This window comes from Peromyscus leucopus, chromosome 8b (assembly GCF_004664715.2).
Source record: "Peromyscus leucopus breed LL Stock chromosome 8b, UCI_PerLeu_2.1, whole genome shotgun sequence".
Classification (NCBI taxonomy): Eukaryota; Metazoa; Chordata; class Mammalia; order Rodentia; family Cricetidae; genus Peromyscus; species Peromyscus leucopus.
The window spans coordinates 10068718-10086994 of record NC_051086.1 but is presented as its reverse complement, the minus strand read 5'-3'; the positions used below and the strand labels follow the sequence as shown (position 1 = coordinate 10086994).

The 18277-nt window shown below is 48.5% G+C and overlaps 1 protein-coding gene across 1 annotated transcript in view; it reads right to left on the bottom strand.

Moving 5' to 3' along the window:
• Positions 1–18277, bottom strand: part of Slit3 (slit guidance ligand 3) — a 603162-nt gene that overhangs the window by 31891 nt on the left and 552994 nt on the right. The window contains exons 25-28 of the mRNA XM_028858254.2: positions 17590–17753; positions 14644–14768; positions 8641–8738; positions 2782–2921 (exon numbers count right to left, since the gene is read on the bottom strand). Of these exons, the coding sequence (XP_028714087.1) occupies positions 2782–2921; positions 8641–8738; positions 14644–14768; positions 17590–17753 (527 nt within the window). The remainder of the gene's footprint in view (positions 1–2781; positions 2922–8640; positions 8739–14643; positions 14769–17589; positions 17754–18277) is intronic.

Genomic DNA, 18277 nt, shown 5'->3' with positions numbered 1-18277 from the left:
TTTTTTATTAAAATTTTTGTTTTTTATTTTTATATGTATAGGTGTTTTGCCTGAACGTTTGTCTGTGACCACATGTATGCCTGGTACCTGTAGAGACCAGTAGAGGGCATCAGATCCCACACAATTGGAGTTAGAGATGGCTGTGAGCCCCCATGAGGGTGTTGGGACTTGAACCCATGTCCTCTGAAAGAGCAGCCAGTGCTTTTAACTGCTGAGCCTAGATTTTATTTTCAAAAAACAAACAAACAAACAAAAAAAACAAGTGGAAAGCGATCTAAGAGAGGAAAACTTCTAACCTTGGAAGCTCTTTCCAGAAGGCCAGGGGGTTGGAGTCAGGAGTAAATAGGAGGCTAAGAGGGACAGGAAGTATGAAGGTGGCTGGCCAGTGACTACATGAGACACAGTCTCAGAGACTAGTCTATGCTGTGGTGGGGACAGGCTGACCCCTACCCTGTCCTGATTTGGACCCCAATTGTACCTCTCTACATTTGCCCCGGGAGAGACGCTGTGTTCTTGGGAGGCCTCCTCCTCTTCCTCGTCTCCCACAGAGACTCAGGTATAGACAAGGGGGTAGGATGCAGATGCTTTTTTGAGACAGAGAAGCCATAATGTTCCCCTCTCAGGTGCAAACTGCAATATATGTGCAGGAGCCTGGTCACCCACTGACATCAGGAGGGCTGCATGGGGCAGAGGGCACACCTCAGCTCCCTGCCTCTACGCCCATCTGCATGCTGGAAATTTTTTTAAAGCTCCGTCTCTGCCAATTTAAGCCTCTTTACCCTTTTCTTAGCTGCAGGCATTGTGATTCTATTTTGGTACCAAGCACAGTCTTTTGGAACAAAGATTTAATGCTGCAGTGGGCTTCCTCTAGTCTTAGGTAGGCAGAAGCCCTGAGCTGTACCATGGACCTAATGTCAGTGTTCTGCATATAGTTAAGTGCCCAATAACGGCTGCCGGTTGCCAATGGCAATTCTTGCTTATCCCCATGCTCTCAGGAGTGAGAGGTAGGGTGTAGGGGGGTTCCCCTGCAGATGCTCCCAGCACTGGGGCTTGTCTGCATCCAGGAAGCTTGGAGCTAATAGAGTAGATGGCCTTTCCCATTGGCCTTGGCACAGCTCAGAAGTCCCAAAGTTGTTCTTGGGAATCTTGAGCTGACTTACTAGTCTCTGAGGGGCAAAGAGAGTTTCTGCATTTCTACCTCTGTGGGCATGCCTCCATCTGTACTTGCCTCCTCCTGTCCCACTTCACAGAAGAGCCGGGCTCCATGGACTAGGGCCTGGGAGCCCCCCAATAGCAACATTGTTTTCTCCTTGTCTTAGGTCTGGATTTCCAAATGACATTACTTATAACACAGTATGTCTAGGTCTGTAATGGTGTTGCGTGGGTCACAATGGGGCAAGAAGACATCTTGGAGATCAAATACACCGCAGAGGGACACAAACAGCATCCCTTAACGCAGGAATGGTCACAACTCCACCATGTTAGTTTGGGTCACAGCTCCGAGAAGATGGCTATTATTATATGCAGTGTCTTCCTGGTTTTTATAATTATTACTATTTTCTGAAACTATGGAGTTAAACTCTATGGGTCCGTTTTTTCAAAGGATTCATGGAAGTGCAATCTGGGATACACCACTTCAGGCTGATGTCACCACACAGTAGGCTGCTTGCCTCAGTTGGTGACATTTTGCTTCCCAAGCAAAAGGAGTATTTAAATATCCTCATGAGTGCTGTGGGTATCGTTCTATATAAATAAAACACTGATGGCCAGTGACCAGACAGGAAGTATAGGCGGGACAAGGAGAGAGGAGAATTGGGGAAACAGGAAGAAGGAGAGAGAGACACTGCAGCCACCACCAGGACAAGCAACATGTAAAGACACTGGTAAGCAACCAGCCACGTGGCAAGGTATAGATTTATAGAAATGGGTTAATTTAAGATAAAAGAACAGTTAGCAAGAAGCCTGCCATGGCCATACAGTTTATAAATAATATAAGCATCTGAGTGACTATTTTATATGTGGATTGTGGGACCGTGGGGCTTGGTGGAAGCTGGAGAGAAGCCCTCCAGCAACACATGAGGATTTGTGGATGTAGGAAACAGAGGTGTTGGGCTTTGGTGGTGGGTGGGTGGGAAGGCATTCCGGGGAATTCTTCCCATGGGAGCCTTCTGTATATCCGCCAGCCGGTAAGTTCTCCACTGGGATCTCACAATCCCCCGACCCCTGACCTTTCCTCCCACTGAAGCCCATGTTTCTCAGGCCGACCTTAAGCCTCTTAGGAGAAGGAATGGGGTCTTGCTCAGTTTTGCATTCCCAGCTCCTAGAAGAGTGCGTGGAAGACAGATTTCCAGAACTAAACAAAGCCCTTACTGGTGAAAGCACCTCTCTGCCCAGCCTCAAACACGTGGGGTTCCCAAGGGAAGGGGTGGCCATTAGCACTGCAGGGCAGGTGGAAGAGCCTCATGAGTGTGTCCCAAAGTGGGGAGGAGCTCGGGGTTTGCTTGGGACGGTGCAGATGGGGGAGAGGGAAAAAATAAGAGAGGGTCCTGGGAAGGCTCTCTGGGTCTTGGTGTCTCAGTCTCAGTACAGAGAGAGAGGAGGTGGGGTCCCTCCTCCTTCCAGGCTACCACTAAGAAAATTCTACTCTCTTAGTGACATCCTCAACCTCACTCCTCCTCACAAACCCACCGGCATGAGTGCGTCCCTCTGCATCCTCACACGTATAGTTAGGCAGACACATGCATGCGCAGTTGTTGATCCCACATCCCTCTGTATCCATACCTGTGTAGTTAGGCGGGCACACGCATGCGTAATTGTTGATCCCGTCCACACAGGTGGCATTGTTTTCACAGTCATTGTCCTCACAGTCGTCGGGGTTGATCTCACACCGTTGTCCCTCAAAGCCCAGCGGGCAGGAGCAGCTTTAGGGATGAATGTATAGAAAGGAGGGGATTCCAGGGCCAGGGAACAGGGCAGGTTTTAGAGGAAGGTAGGAAAGTGAAGGGGCAGAAAACACAATCATCAGGTCTCTCTCGCGGCTGGAGGTCTAAGACAGCAAAGTGGACACTGAGGTCTTGGGGACCCGAGTAGGAAGACACTTAGGAACCTACAAGGTCTTTTTGTCTAGCTACTCATTTCCAGGCAATGTGTGGGCCCCCTACACCTTGCTTTACAGCAGCAAGGCCTCTACCGCTCCCCCCCAACACAGCTGGAAGTGGTTTCCTGGAGACCGCTTAAATCTCTGCAGCTGTATTTGAATTCCCCTTTCCTTCGGCTCCTCTGTGGAGCAGACAGAGAGGGGCACAAAAGCACTCCCCATAATGTTTCGACTTTCTATGTTGAGGGGTAAATCGGGCATCTTGGTCAAGGTCACAGCTCTGCGACTAGGTCTCTAGGAAACGCATTCCGGCCTGGCACTTTCTAGATGTCTGACCTTGTGTACTCGTAAGATTTAATGATGTTATCTATGCCACGAACAAGGGGAGCGCCACACAACAACGGAGAAACCACTCAGTACACTTAGTTCTAGACAGAAACCACTGTAACCACCTCCCCGATTGCTATTTCTGCATGTCCCGCCACCCCAGCCTCCAGGGAAACGGAGTGGGAGGACTCCTCTCTCGCCAAGACGGAGGACCCCCTGTGGGCTTATCTCAAAGGACATCAATCAGCAGGTGCACTTCCTTCATTTGCCTCTGCTGTGGTACATGTGTTTGAGATGACTTCCCCACCGCATCCCGCCAAACCCTGCTCACAGGAGTGGGCGTGTGAGGTTAAAGGAGGTGGAGAAGCCAGGGGTGAGGAGGTGCTGAGGGGTGGGAGGGAGCTAGTGTCTGATGACGCGCTTCTGTGAAGTTCCCTCTTTCAGGGCCCGAGTTCTGGTCAAGGAGTTATGGCCATCCATGAAAGTGGCGCCTTAGACCTGAAGTCCAGGCCTCTACTTCAAGACTGCTCTGATTTTAGATATAGATTAAAAAGTAAACTAAGAGAAAGCAAACGTCATGGCCCCAGAATCCTACTTTACTTATTTCCTTACAACCTGAAAACCGTATCACATTTCCTACAAAAGTCCAAGGATGTTTGAGAATTGAGCTCATGAACAGCAGAGCAAAACGATCCTCAGTCTCCTTTTCTGTTTCAGACCCAGGGCATCATGAAAAGGGCCAATTTTTTACAGTCACATGGGGGCCGGTACTCAGCGATCATAAACAAGGGTGGCAACTGTTAGTTCCCCCCTCCCCCAAAACAATTCCTTGGACTTTCCCGGGGTCTTGGGATTGCCCGGCAAGGACAACAGACATGATGCCCAGTCAACAGAGTAAGTGTTGCTAATGGCTGGAGAGGATGAGAGGATGTCTAAGTCCTTGTCAGGCACCTTGAAGGGGTTCTCAAAGACGGAGCTGTTTAAATGGTGGGTTGTGACCCCCATATGGGATCCTGTAACTGAATGTAGGGCTTGTGAAAATTCTGGCAACAGTAAACGGTTTCTGAACGAACACGGTCCAAAATTTAATTAAAAATCAAATGCATAATGAATCCCAGGTGTTTTGGGCCGCGCTTGCCGGTGCCACATCACATGACCTCTCTGTAGCTTTGCTTCTGAGCACACACACGTGCACTGTGCACCGTGCACGCTGCCACACCACGGGCCCGAAACACCTCTGCCCAGATCGGAGACTTTTGTACGCTATGAACTGCAGTGTTTTTACTGTACACATGCAGTTTTCTGCTGTTATGGAAACAAAATGGTCTGAACACAGAAAATGTGAACATGAATAAAGTTCTAAAACTAAAATAGTAAGGATTTTTCCCCCCATTTTTTTTTTTCCTACCACTGCTCTTCATCAATGTGGCATATCTTCGGATCGTACTGTATTTGAATGTTTCACTTTAAAAATTGCCGTTTGGCACTTTGGTTGTAGGACATAGGGAAATCAAGCTAGAAGTGACTGAGAGGCTTTCTCCCTATTGACTAGTTTGCATAATTCAAGAAAGTTCTATTCAGGATGCCGAGGGAGGAAAGTATCCTTCAGGGGCTTACCCAGTGGTGGACCCTGCAGGCTACAATACTGACCTTCTAGGCAAGATGTAACAGGTGCACGGGTGATATGACTCTTATGGGTGTAACCGATCCCTGATTGGATCTGAGGCCTGCTCTGTGGGAGGGATACCTGTCTGACACTATTACTGGTTCAAAGCCCATGGTTCCGAAGGTCATAGGCTCAAGGTGGGAAGCTGCTGCTGCTGCTGTTGTTTCCCTGGGTGGGCATGTTTTCAAATGCCTCTAAATATTTATGTTTATACCCACAGATTAGACCTACCATCAAACATGGGTGGTCAAAGGGCAGAGGGAAAGTGAGTTGAGTGTTCTGACCCAAATGGGACATTTGCATCAACTGTCCCTAAGGCTCATCAGAGGACATCAAGGAAGGGGAGGTGGAAAGAATGTAAGATATGCAGGATGGTGAGGGGTTCTGTGAAAGACTGTCTTGCTGGAATAACATGGCTGATGCACTCAGGAGCTTCCAGCAGCCGTGACTACCTAACCAGGATCTGCACAAGATCAGGCCAGCCATCATTCCAGCATGGGTGGGAGGGGACACATTCCTACTTGAGGAGCTACAGACACTGATGGCGCAGGGGAAGGGTCATTGTCTTCTGTGGTACAGCTGTCGGTAGGCTGCCCGTGCTCTGGTGGATGGCTCAACACGCGTGCACATGCAGGTGGTACTAACAGGGCCCCGTGGGTTATTTAAAAAAAAAAGGACTTGAAGGTAGAAGGCAGATGTATTAGTAGAGATCTGGGCAGAGTGGGAGGGGAATATTTGGGTTGGATATGATCAAGATACACTGTACACATGTTTGAAATTGTCAAGGAATAAAAAATACTCTAAAAATGCTACTGGAGCTGCCTACGGGTATCATAAAAAGTTGTTAAATGGATTTTGGCTTGGGTTGAGTATGGAATTTCCAAAAATTTCTGAAATAGTCCTAAATACACTTCTGCCATCTTGTACCAGGTCTTTATGCAAAGTGCTGTTCTAAGAGTTAGTGATTTTAAAATATCAATTCTAGACAAAGTTGAAGGTGCTCTATGTCCTACATTATCAAATATTTAGCCAACATTTAATTAATCTTATTAGTATACAAATTTGTCTTTGTCTTTAATAGCAAATATATATTAATAATATATAAACAATACAATTATTAATAATATATAGCATATACACACACCCCTAGGAATTGTTTAAAATAAATTTATGATTTTTTTTATACCCTGGGTATAAAAGTATATGATTTTTCATATACTTTAAATTAAAAAATATTTTATGTGTTTGGCTATTTTACCTGTATGTATGTTTGCACACCACGTGCATGCAGTACCCACGGACACCTGAAGAGGACATGAGATCACTGGAACTGGAGTTACAGACTGCTGTGAGCTACCGTGAGAGTGCTAGGAGTCAAACCTGGGCCCTCGGGAAGAGTAGCCAGTGTGCAAAGCCACTGAGTCGTCTCTCTAGTCCTGACTTGCTCACATACTTCCAAAGCTAGGGTTGAATAAAAATATTCAGGGCAAAAAGGGGTCACGAGTGGAATAATTTGAGAAGCCCTGGCCAGGGCAACTCCAGGACTGTTAGCTAACAGTGAGGTCTTGGTTCAGATTTTGAGGGCTCACCTTCCTTTTGGTTCTCCTGTATGGTTAGCGCTGTGGCCCTTTGTCTGTCTGTCTGTCTGTCTATCTATTTATTTACTGGCTTGTTTTATAATTTTTGCAGAACTGCTCTGCAGCCGAGCTACACCTCCAGCCTGGCTTTTGCTCCTTTGGTGAGCAGGCAATGCACATGGCACAGTGGCACCTGAGCGGGGAGGACAGGTGATGATTCTGGGATTCTGCCACGTTAGAGGTGTTGGACGTTGAACTGTGGTCCTCTAAAAATGGTAAGACGAAGCAGCAACCCTCTGGACCTTGGGTGTGACCTTATTTGGAAATGGTGCTGATGCAGCTATGATGGTGAGTTGAAGTTATAGAAGGGCAGATCCCTAATCCAATATGGCATCCTATTAAGAGGGCAGCTATGGGGAGACAGGCATAGCCCTGGTGCCCTGTGATGGAGAATGATGCAGCTATAAGCCAAGGAATGCCCAAGATTTCCAGTAAAGCAGAATCCGGGACTGGATGGGTGATGTCCCCTCCCACTGCTTTTAGGAAGAGCTGCATCCTGCACACACTTAGGTGTTGGGTGTCAGTCCTCCAGAACCGTAGAAAATGTTTCCATTGTTTTAAGCCTGGGCAGCTGGGAAATCCTAGGAACTGACTCCAGGATTGAAGGGGGCTGTGGAGCTATTCTTCATAAACCCTCTACTGTGTCTCTGCCTGACTGCCTGGTGCAGCGCAATACTGCAGCAGAAGGGGGCTCCTCCCTGGAGCCCACACGGACATGTCATCCCCTGCATCTGCCTCTGCCCAAACCTTCCGCCCCATTTCCCTAGTCCTGCAGACCTGGGCATTATGTCTTTCACAGTTAACTCCCAGTTCCCATGAAAATCGTCTGAGACCGAGAATGAAGTGGGACCTTGATGAACAATCATCCCCAGGTAATCTCTGCCCCCACTTGGACCCTGTCTCAGGCCTGAGTAGGGCAGCACCCACTTTCAGCCCTAGAAGTACACCTCCTGGCTGGGGCCACCGTGGTCACCTCCTCTTCTTTTTTTGGTGAACAGGAAGTGGGTGGCTTGGCTGACTCCAGGCAGGAGCAGGAATAGTGCCTGAGTTCCATTTTTCAGGACTCATGGTTGGGTGGGGCTGGCCTGGCAGAAGGATGCATGGGCCAGCTGGGCTCTCTGGAGATTTCTTCCCCAGACCACACGGCAGCCTCGGCTGGAGGGCGTTTGATAGTTAATTACGTATAGTCTGAGCTCTGACATTGCCCAGAGCCTGCCTGGCACCAGGGTCTCATCTTTCTGGTGAAGGAGCTGCTGCCCAAGCCGCTGCGCTGTGGGAGCCCCTTCCCAGTGATCTGCTTCTGCTGGGGGACACTGCACACCTGGAAGCTGGTGGGAGACAGATGGGCCAGTGGCACCCCTCCACCCCTAGGAGCTTCCGCCTAGTAAGAAAGGACTAGAAGCATGGTTAGAAGAGCCAGGAACCAGAGTCAGGACATGTGACCATTAGTGCCTCAGGTTCCTCTCTGCTCAATGGAGATCGAAGTCCCCCGTGCCCCAACAGAGGTGTGAGAAGGTTTAGAGAGATAACGTAATAGTAGATGCCACCTGGCACACAGGATGTGACAGCAGTAGCCCCTGCTATTTGTGACACAGAAACGGGGTGGTGGGACCACCAGGTGGGTGGGTTTCTTGGCCAGTGTCCCTTCCTCTGACTTGAGCAGCATCCACAGCCTCCCTTGGAGACCTCCAGGCTCACAGAGTGGAGGCTGGCACTTAGATTCAAATCCCTGTATTTGTGTACATCATATGTGATGCTATTTTGTATCTCTGAGAAGGTCCATCCTTTGACGCCTCCGTTTCCTCCTGTATAGAGCAGAGATAAATGCCTCCCCCACTGACATCATCCCGGTACAGGAGGAGTCTGACCCAGAAGCTCTCTGAGAAGAGGGAAGGCCAGGGCTGAGCTCTTACCTGAACCCATCTTTGTGGCTCTCACTCAGGTGGCAGGTACCTCCGTGCCGACAGGGGTTCTGGACACAGGTGTTGATGGGCACGGTGCAGTCCTTGCCCTGAGGAACAGATAGGGGGAAAGCATCTGGTGAGGGAGGCCTCTGATGGCTGCTCTGACCCGGGAGACCCCAGGGACTTCCCAACGGCCTCTGGGATGAAGCTGAGGTGGAAGTGAGGAGGTCGGCATAAGACAAAGGGAGTCATCGTCTCTGGTCACTGCTCAGGAGTAGGGGCAGGAATGTCGGAAGTGCAGAGTTCAGGCTCCAGCATGACTGATTTCCGGAGTTCACAGGTGTCTCTGTCCTAAACTGTGGGGATGAGTACGGGTTGGGGGCCCTGGGGAGGTTGGTTTCCAGCTCTACCTCTTCCTGGCTGATGGTGGACACAAGCCCTTTAACCTCGGACAGGGTCGCTAGGAGAATCACATGGGAGTTTTCACAGAAGGAAGCATGGTGCATTATGTAACATCCTTGGCACACAGTAGGCAGTCTGGAAAAGCTAACAGATGGTATTGCTATTTGTTTCACTGAGCTTTAAATATAACCCACAACCTGAGCAGGGGGAACTAAGGTATAACCTGTAGACTCGTGGTCTGTAAAGTGGCATCCCACCTCAGTTCCTCCTTGATTGGTTGGTCTGCAGTGGAGTCCCTTAGAGCCTGCAGGATATCTGTCCAGGCCATTCTGGCTTTTAGAGTCTCCATTGAAAAGCTGGGTGTAATTCTAATAGGTCTGCCTTTATATGTTACTTGTCCTTTTTTCCTTTCAACTGTTAATATTCTTTCTCTGTTTGGTATGTTTAGTGTTTTGATTATTATGTGGCAAGGGGTCTTTCTTTTCTGGTCCAATCTCTTTGGTGTTCTTGTTCTTTTATAGGCATGTCCTTCTTTAGGATAGGGAAATTGTCTTTTATGATTTTTGTTGACAATATTTTCTTTGAGCTGGCATTCTTCTATTCCTGTTACTTCTATTCCTATTAAAAGTGCTTGCATTTGCTCCCTAGTCCAAGGCCAGGCCAGGCTGAGAACTGTAATGGTTTGGAGTGAGGCAGAGTTCCTTTGGACCAGGTTCCTCTCCAGGGTAGGCATGACTTGAGAAGGTGCCAGTGGGTGGCAGGTGGGGATGATCATGCCAGGTAGAAGGAAAAATGAGGACAAAGGCTCTGAGTAGGTGACCCCCAAGGTGCAGACTATAGGCACAGACCTAACATCCCAGGGATCCTCTTGGCCCATGGCTCCTGCTTCTCTCTTGGGACTAGGATCCTATACTTGGGACATGGATCCTGTACTTTCTTGGGACACACAAGCTGCATGTGGCAGCACCTAGTAGCTCCGGGCCTGGGGAGGTGTCTGCTGCATATATTTTTTGAGCCATGGGTTCAGTGACTTGGGTGCTTGCCAGGCCAGGGTGATCATGGGAGCCTTCCCACTGCCACCGCCACCTGCTCACCATCTGCCCGAGATGAGCCTGTCCCGTCTTCTGTGGCTGCCAGCGCCTGTGATGGCATGGGACTGGGGCTTCCTGGCTGAGTGGTTACTGCCAACTGAGCTTGAGGCATTGGGCCAGGCTAGCCTCCACCATGGGCCCAGATGCATCCTCCTACTCACCTGCATGCTAGAGCCCCAGGCCCCTCTCCAGTAGCTGGAAGGCATTGTCCCTGCCTGTCTGGTTCTTTACGTGAGTCCGTGCTCCACCCAGAGGTTTCTCAGAGGGGAGAGTGAGAGGGAAAGTGTGCTTTAAGGAGCTATCTGGCTGTACCTGAAGCCACAGTGACTCAGGGCCTCCATCTGAAAGTCAATGTCTGGAATGGAAAGTGTAATATGAATTCTCACTCACGTTATTGAGCACGTTTTCCATTCCAGGTCTCATGCTAAGTGTTTTATATTCACGATTACATATAATGTTCCCAAGAACCCTATGAGATTGGTACAATTGTCATTACACTCCTTTTTACAGAGAGGGAAGGCAGACTTGGAAAAGAAGGTAATAGGTCTGAGACGACACAGCAGTCAGGGAAACAGGCGGCCAACAGATGAACCCAGACAGCTGAGTCCGAATTCGGCACCAGGCACCTCTATGCTGGGCCATTTATTCCGTTCCTCTAAAAACCTGGGCTCTGGAGTGCTGTGTATCGGAGCCAAGTCTGGGCTGGCTGCTAGATGCCTGAAGGAAATGATTAGTTCTCTTGGATCTTGTTTTTATGTTCCATGAAATGGGAGTGAGGTAGAGTATGTATGCCTAATCTAGATTTTCAAAGTATACCAAACCATCAAACGTTTGAGTGCTGACAGGTCATAAGAAGTGGAAAATTCTACCTTTGACCCCAGGAGATGCATCCTGGTCAAAATGCAGGTATAATAAAAACGTCTACAATTATAGGCTACATGTATATATGAAACAGGCTAATTTCATTATTAGCGTTGGATTCTATATTCCAGATACCTTAGTGTGTGTGTGTGTGTGTGTGTGTGTGTGTGTGTGTGTGTGTGTGTGTACACATGCATGCACACGTGCACATGGTGTGTACTGCAGTGCATGTGAGGTCAGTGGATAATATGTGGAGTTGGTAGCTGGTTCCTTCCTTCTACTTTACATGGATACCCATGTATCCACTTTATCTGGATGCCCAACTCATGACCCCAGGCTTGTGTGGTGAGTGTCTTTATCCGCTGAGCTAATGCAGTGGCCTGTCTCTTACTGAGACCCGAGTTTTGATGACTTGTCTAGGCTGGCTGGTCAGCGAGCTCCATGACCATGCCTGTCTCCGACTCCCAGTTCTGAGGTGACACATAGGCATCATAATGTCTAGCTTTTTACATGGGTTCTGGGACACAGACTGAGGTCCCCAGTGCCAAGGTATCTTAGTGTGCATATGCAAGCAAGTATTATAAAATCCGGAAACACCTGCAATCTGAGATGCTTCTGGTCTCAAGCATTTCAGAGAGGGCAGTGGCTCTCAACCTGTAGGTTTCATGGGGGGTCACTTAAGACCATTGGAAATACCAGATATTTGCATTAAGATTCCTAACAGCAGCAACATTATAGTTATGATGTAACAATGAAACATAATCTTATGGTTGGGGTTCATAAAGGGTCCCAGCATTAGGAAGGTTGAGAAGCACTGATTTAAGGGATGCTCAGTGTCTACCTGCACTGCCATTGCAGGATCACATTACCTGCAAGGTACCGTATAGGTGATGCAGCCCTGTAAATAACAGCAGTGACGACCATGACTAGGCCTGGGACAGGGCTGAGTATGCTCAAAAGTTCAGGGATGCATGCATGGGTGGTAGTGGTACTAGAGAGATAAGTATGAAGGGCAGGATAAGGGAACCTCAAAAATGATCTAGCGGGGACCCCCCAATCCCAACCCTGTCTGTAATCTGGCCCGTCTACTCTGGTGATCTCGCAAGTACCACCCGGCCTGAAGGGTGGTGAGGTAAGCAAGTACCACTTGGCCCAGGCAGAATCCTCCCTGACTCCAAAAGGTGGTGTGGTGTGCAGGATCTCTTTTAGACCTCTAGGCAGAGCACAGAAATCTAAGAGGCATGTCCTGGTGCTTGAAAACACAGTAATTGGGGCTGGAGATGGAGATTTCTGTCACTTACATGTCCTTGAAAAATAATCACCATTTCCAATGTCTGCCTAATTAGCCCAATTCAATTCTCTCTCACTGCATTTTGCTCAAATCGATGGCACTTGGGATGTTCCTCGATCTTCTTTCTGTCCTCCAGCCCACCTCATCTCCCCTCTCTGACAGGATCTAGGCTACTGGCTTTCTCTAAGAGCCTAGGAGCAGTTCCCTCAGCGGAATCTATGGGTCAGAGGGGGCTGGGGAATTGCTAAGACACCTTGCTACTTAAAGTGTGGTCCTTGGACTAGTAGCCTGGGCAGCTCTTGGGAACTTGTTAAATATATACCATATCAGGTCTGACCCAAGCTCTCATGAATCAGAACCTAGATTTTAATAAGCTTCTTGGGCACCCAAAGGCTTGGGAAGTACTGCTCTGAGTCACCGAACATATGGCATGAAGTGGTGGAAAAATAATCAGAATGTATTTGATTTCCCCGAATCCTGGAACAGTGGTAAGATTGTTAGGTCACATGGAATGTAGGCAGGCGAAGCACACATGTGATGTGTTTTTAACCTTGTTACAACTCTACTGGAGAGCAGGATGGCTCCCCCTCTCAGGTGGGAGGGCAAGGTGAACGGAGAGCCAGTTCCTAGGGAAGACTAGGCTGGTTTCGGCATCTGTGCTTTGTAGGCAGTGGAGCACGGGTGAGCAGTTTGTATTTGCAAATCTTAGCTCATCTCTCAAATGAGGCTAAGAGCTGCTATCTCTGGATGATTAAGTGTGCTGTGTGAGCTAATGCACCCCCAACTGCTTCATTAAGGCCTGGCCTTACAGAAGACCAAGAGCAATGGCCCTGCATCCTTAGAAAACTCTGTTTTCCCAAGGCAGTATTACAACATGTGTGAAACCCACACGAAAGCAGCAGGGTGCCCAGGCTACTGACGGCCAGTCTCACACTACAGTCTGTGAGTGGCGGGCCGGCAAGGCAGAAGGCCAAAGGTGGCAACGTGCTAGCTTATCATGCACTTCCCGCATGCCAGGTCCTTTTCTAGATGTACTGCACATATGACTGCATATCTATCTCTCACAGCCTGTGGGATGACGTGTCCCAGTGTCCAGAGAAGGCTGAGGTGAAGTCATTGGTCATTGATATACAGCTGGCACATGGCAAAGCAACAATTCACACATGCTTCTCTATCATTCCAGAGCCTGAGATGCCTTCTCCCTACACTGAACACATACACAGAGGTCTCAGTGGATCTGTGCCCTGAGTTACGTCATTCTCAATCTCCGTCCTGGGACTCTGCTAAATTTAAGGCTTCAGGGACAGACAGCTTTAAAAGCGATGCTTGGGCTTTCTTGTTCCAGGCCCATAGGTGGCACTCTGACACCGTCTGCTAGCAGCCAGGGTGTCCATGAGAAAGGCACCAGGTAGTTCCCCAGAAACTGCCTTTCAAGCCTGTTACTGGACATGTACAGTTCTTCGAGGATGCAGGCACCGTGTTCCCATCACTCAGCCTGTGCGGATAGTGCACAAGATGGGCTGTGGGCTGCTCTGGGCTCTTGGCTTGTCCAGTACATTCAGATGGTACCTGGAAAGCTGGGATCTTGAGTGTCCCACGGAGAGCGTTGAGCCACAGCTTTGCTGATCCCAGCGAGGCACTGAAAGGGGCTTGGCTATTCAGGAACCTCTTCAGGTGAAAGGACTTTGTCTTTGGGGCCACATAGCCTTGAGTTTCAATCCTAAGCCTACCGAAGCCTGGATTTTGTATCTGTATAATAGGCTTTCTTCGTAGGTTTGCTGGGAGAAAGGGTGAGCCAAATGCCAAGCAGAAAGCACGGCTCATACTCCATACATATTAGTATGGAGACAGTGTAGCTTGTTCTGGATTGTGCTGGGCAAGAAGAAGAGGGGGAAAGACTGTCTTGGAAGTAGCCTGGATTTCTGGTAGGATGGATGGGAGGACAGGAAGCCTCATCCTTTTGTTGGGCTTGTCAACTATGAAGGCAGGCTTGGAAGCCCCGGACTATTGAGTCCTCGATTCCTGCATCCCCTTAGTCCCTGGAATGACAGTCAGGATACTGGGTTCAAGGGACGCCTTTACTAAAGGACCCTTTACCTCCCTGGTTGCAGTCTCCCTGTGACTCACACAGAAAATGCAGCAGTAGCATTTCTTTCTCATCTCAAAACATCCTTGTCAAGATTCCATGGGTCCTCTCTGATGGACCTTAGCCTTAGCCACTGTGCAGAATAGTGATATTGTTGGCTAATGCCACCTACGGGGTGTGTCACCTGTGTTGTAGAGTGATCCAGGCTACTCTGGGTCTCTCTGCAGCCAGGACAAAGGAAGAGCCTGGGCACGAGTGGTGGGCACAGCCTCCTGCCTTACCTTGTAGCTGTAGGGGCAGGCACAGCGGTACTGCTCCACAGGATCCTGGCTGCACGTGCCGTTGTTCTTGCACGGACTAGAGAGGCAGGCGTTGCACTTGGCCACGATGTTAATGTCCACTGGCCCTGGGTAGGGAAACCAGAGTGTGGATGGCAGCGCTCTGAGTCGGCTAACTTCACCTCCCTTCCCTCTGCTCTGGCTCCCTCCCGTCTCTAGACCCAGAGGGCAGCTGGCTCTCTTGAGGCTGTACATCCAATCTGGCAAGAGTCCCATTAACTCAACCACTGTCCAGTGAGTACGAATCACAGTGGGACATCACACAGCAGCACTTCTGCAGTCAAATCAATTACTGTAATTAGCCTGTTCCGATTTGGGTGCTAATCTGCAAACAGTGCACCATAATTAGAACCCTCCTGCGTGTCTTCTATTCCAGGAAGTTCTGGGCACAGGCTCTGTTTTGACCTTCTCCTTCTTTTTGGCCCCTGCCAAGCCCTTTCCAACAGAATAACCAAGGAGGGCTGCCAAGGCCAAAGGCACACACGGAGAGTCCTTCCTGCAAGACCTTAGTGGTAATGATGCCACACAGAAAGATGCTGACAGGAACGCTTTGCCTTTTTCACCCATGGAAGTTTCAAATATCTCCTGTGGTTTTGTTTTGTTTTGTTTTTGGTAAGGACTGAAAGGAGGCCATGATCCTCACATGCAAAAAGGGGCTATGACCATTGCTGCAAACAGCTTTGAGCATGAGCCATGATATATAGGTCCTATTTAATGTCAGAATTTTAACTGATCTGGAGCAAACAGTTCTCAACCTGGAGACAGGCTGAGATTCATTCTTGTGGGTGACCATTTGTGGGTAGATGAACAGAAGGGTTCCAGGGAGCTCCAGGACCTGTAGGTCCAACTTAGGCTTACATGAGAATGAGAGGAACCATCTGACCATGCTTGCCTCTGACTGAGGGGGTTCCCGGGGCACAGAGATTTCTCTTGACATACAAGGACAAGGCAGAACCAGCCTACATCCCATGCCTAGGCTGTAACTCACATCTGTTTAATCAACACCACGACTGTGGAACCCAGAAGGTTATTTGGCAAGCAGTGGGGCTCCAACCCGACCTTACACATGCCGGGCAGTGCAACCCATAGATAACCTGCCCTTGGTTTTCAAAGCTCCTCAGGTGACGCCCGTCCAGACTGAGTGCCACTGTTCCAGGGCTATTTGAGTCCCTCTAGCCTCAGATCAGATGTCTTAGAAACAGGAAGTAGAAAGTTAAAATCGCCTTTAAATCAACGGAATGTTTTTCTGTTTTCAGCAGCCACACGGGACACAGCAACATTTAAAGGGAAAATAAAAAACTGAGCACTGAGATGCTAGGAGGTGAGCAGAGGGCACCACCAGACAAATGTTCAATGCAAATGGGAAATAAATTCTGAAATTGAATTCAGGGTGCCCCAAATTTAAAGGTGGATAGAATGAAGGAGATGCCCTGACTACAAAGTAAGACAAAAGAACCAATTCTCTAAGAAAAGACACTCGGAGGCTGCTAATGAGAGCCCAAGTTGATTACCGCCTTTTTGGGAAATCAACTCTGCAAATCATTCGAGGATCACATATTTTAAGTCAGTCATTTTGAGTCTCTGAATCTTATCTTAGGCTATAATATCAAACAGAGAAATACTTCATGCAGTCACCATAAGGGAGAAATCAAACACGGAGGACTTTAAACCAAGACAGAGTTGAGTAGGTTGTGGTAGAAAACAGCAGCCCTGCGGTGGTCAGAAGTTAGAAAAACCTGGGGGCCTCATGGCGTGCTCTTGTGAATTAATTTGAGATACAGATGTGGCTCAGTAGGAGATGTTTGTCAAGATGAGCAAGGCTCTGGGTTTGACCCTCAATACCGCCAAGTGGGAAAGACTCATCCAACCTCTTTAAGGCTTAGTTGTTCCAAATATTAAACATGAGAGTACTATAAATATCTACCCATAGAAATGTTGGGGAATTAAGTTGACACATAATAAGTAAGAGTTAAATAAAATGATACATAAAAACATGTTTAACTTAGACTCTGCCATGTAAGAATTCAGGAGTGAGCCAGGCGGTGGTGGTGCACCCCTTTAATCCCAGCAATCGGGAGGCAGAGCCAGCCAGATCTCTGTGAATTCAAGGCCAGCCTGGTCTACAGAGCGAGATCCAGGACAGGCACCAAAACTACACAGAGAAACCCTGTCTTGAAAAAAAAAAATTCAGGAGTGGTTTGTTATAATGAGTCAATAAAAATCACATGTACAAGGACAACCAGATGGCTCAGTGGGGTAAAGGTGCTTGGCATTGTGGACCTGAGTTCAGTCCTTGGGGGCCACATGATGGAAGGACATAACCAATTCCCACAAGTAGTGACCTACACACACACACACACACACACACACACACACACACACACACAGGAGACAGAGAGACAGAGAGACAGAGACAGAGAGAGACAGAGAGACAGAGAGAGACAGAGACATAGAGAAAGACACAGAGAGAGACACAGAGATCAAATAGTATAATGACGATGCTAATATTACTGGCTGAGGAATGCAAATTAGAGATGTTCTCAGCCATGGAAAATATACAAAGAAGGAGTCAGTGAGTAGAGTCAGCCCTCTGTATTCACAGATGTCACAGGCAGATTCCACATCCAAAGAATCAACCAACTACAGATCATAAACATCTAGAACAAAACTGTGTCCATACTAAGCACATACCAGTCATAAAGATCCTAAACAATACAGTATAACAACTTTGTATACAGCATTTACAATGGGTTATAAGTGGAGATAAAGTATACGGTCTGCCTATGCATGAGATAGGCTGTGGTTTTACAAGTCACATGTGCTTAGATGTTGGAAACACATCGGATCGACCCTGTGAGGGCAGAGATGTGGTGGGCAGGCAGCACCTACCTTTGCACTGGAACCGGTGGGTAGGAGTGGTAAGCAGGAGTCTGTCCGCCATGGACTCTGGGCTACTGCATCTGGCAATGCCAGGCTCCTTATAGCCAGCCTTGACCCACTCTGATAACCAACGCAGACTACAGTCACAGTGAAGAGGGTTGGTTCCCAGGGCCCTAAGAGGCAGAAGAAGAAGTTAGGCCCTGCCTGGCCTGGCCCACAGGCTCCCCATCTGTGGCTCCCTGAAAACTCAAGGTTTTGAAACTAAATTAGAGGAGTCTGGTGTGCAGACTAGAACACACATCCACAGGCACAATCAAAGCTTCCAGGGTCCATTTCCAGTTCAGTAGATGTTCTGTTCCCACCTAAGCGACACCCCTCTTCTGAGGCTCTGTTCTCACTGCTCTGGAAAATTCTGTCCTTCACTCTACCCCAATCATGGCTCTCTGGGAAAGCATTCTGGACCTCTGGCCCCCTTCTCATGTGGCTCTCAAGCACAGGGTCTGTTAGAAGACATGCCCTTCAAAGAAGGTTCTGCTTGAAACAGCTTCAAGCAGGTGAGATTGAAGATATGGGGCCAGAGTTGAACGTACACTTCTCCAAAGTGATTGGGAAGAAAACATCACCACCACCACCACCACCACCACCATCATCATCATCACACACACATACACACAAGCCTATTCTTTAGCCTTTCTAT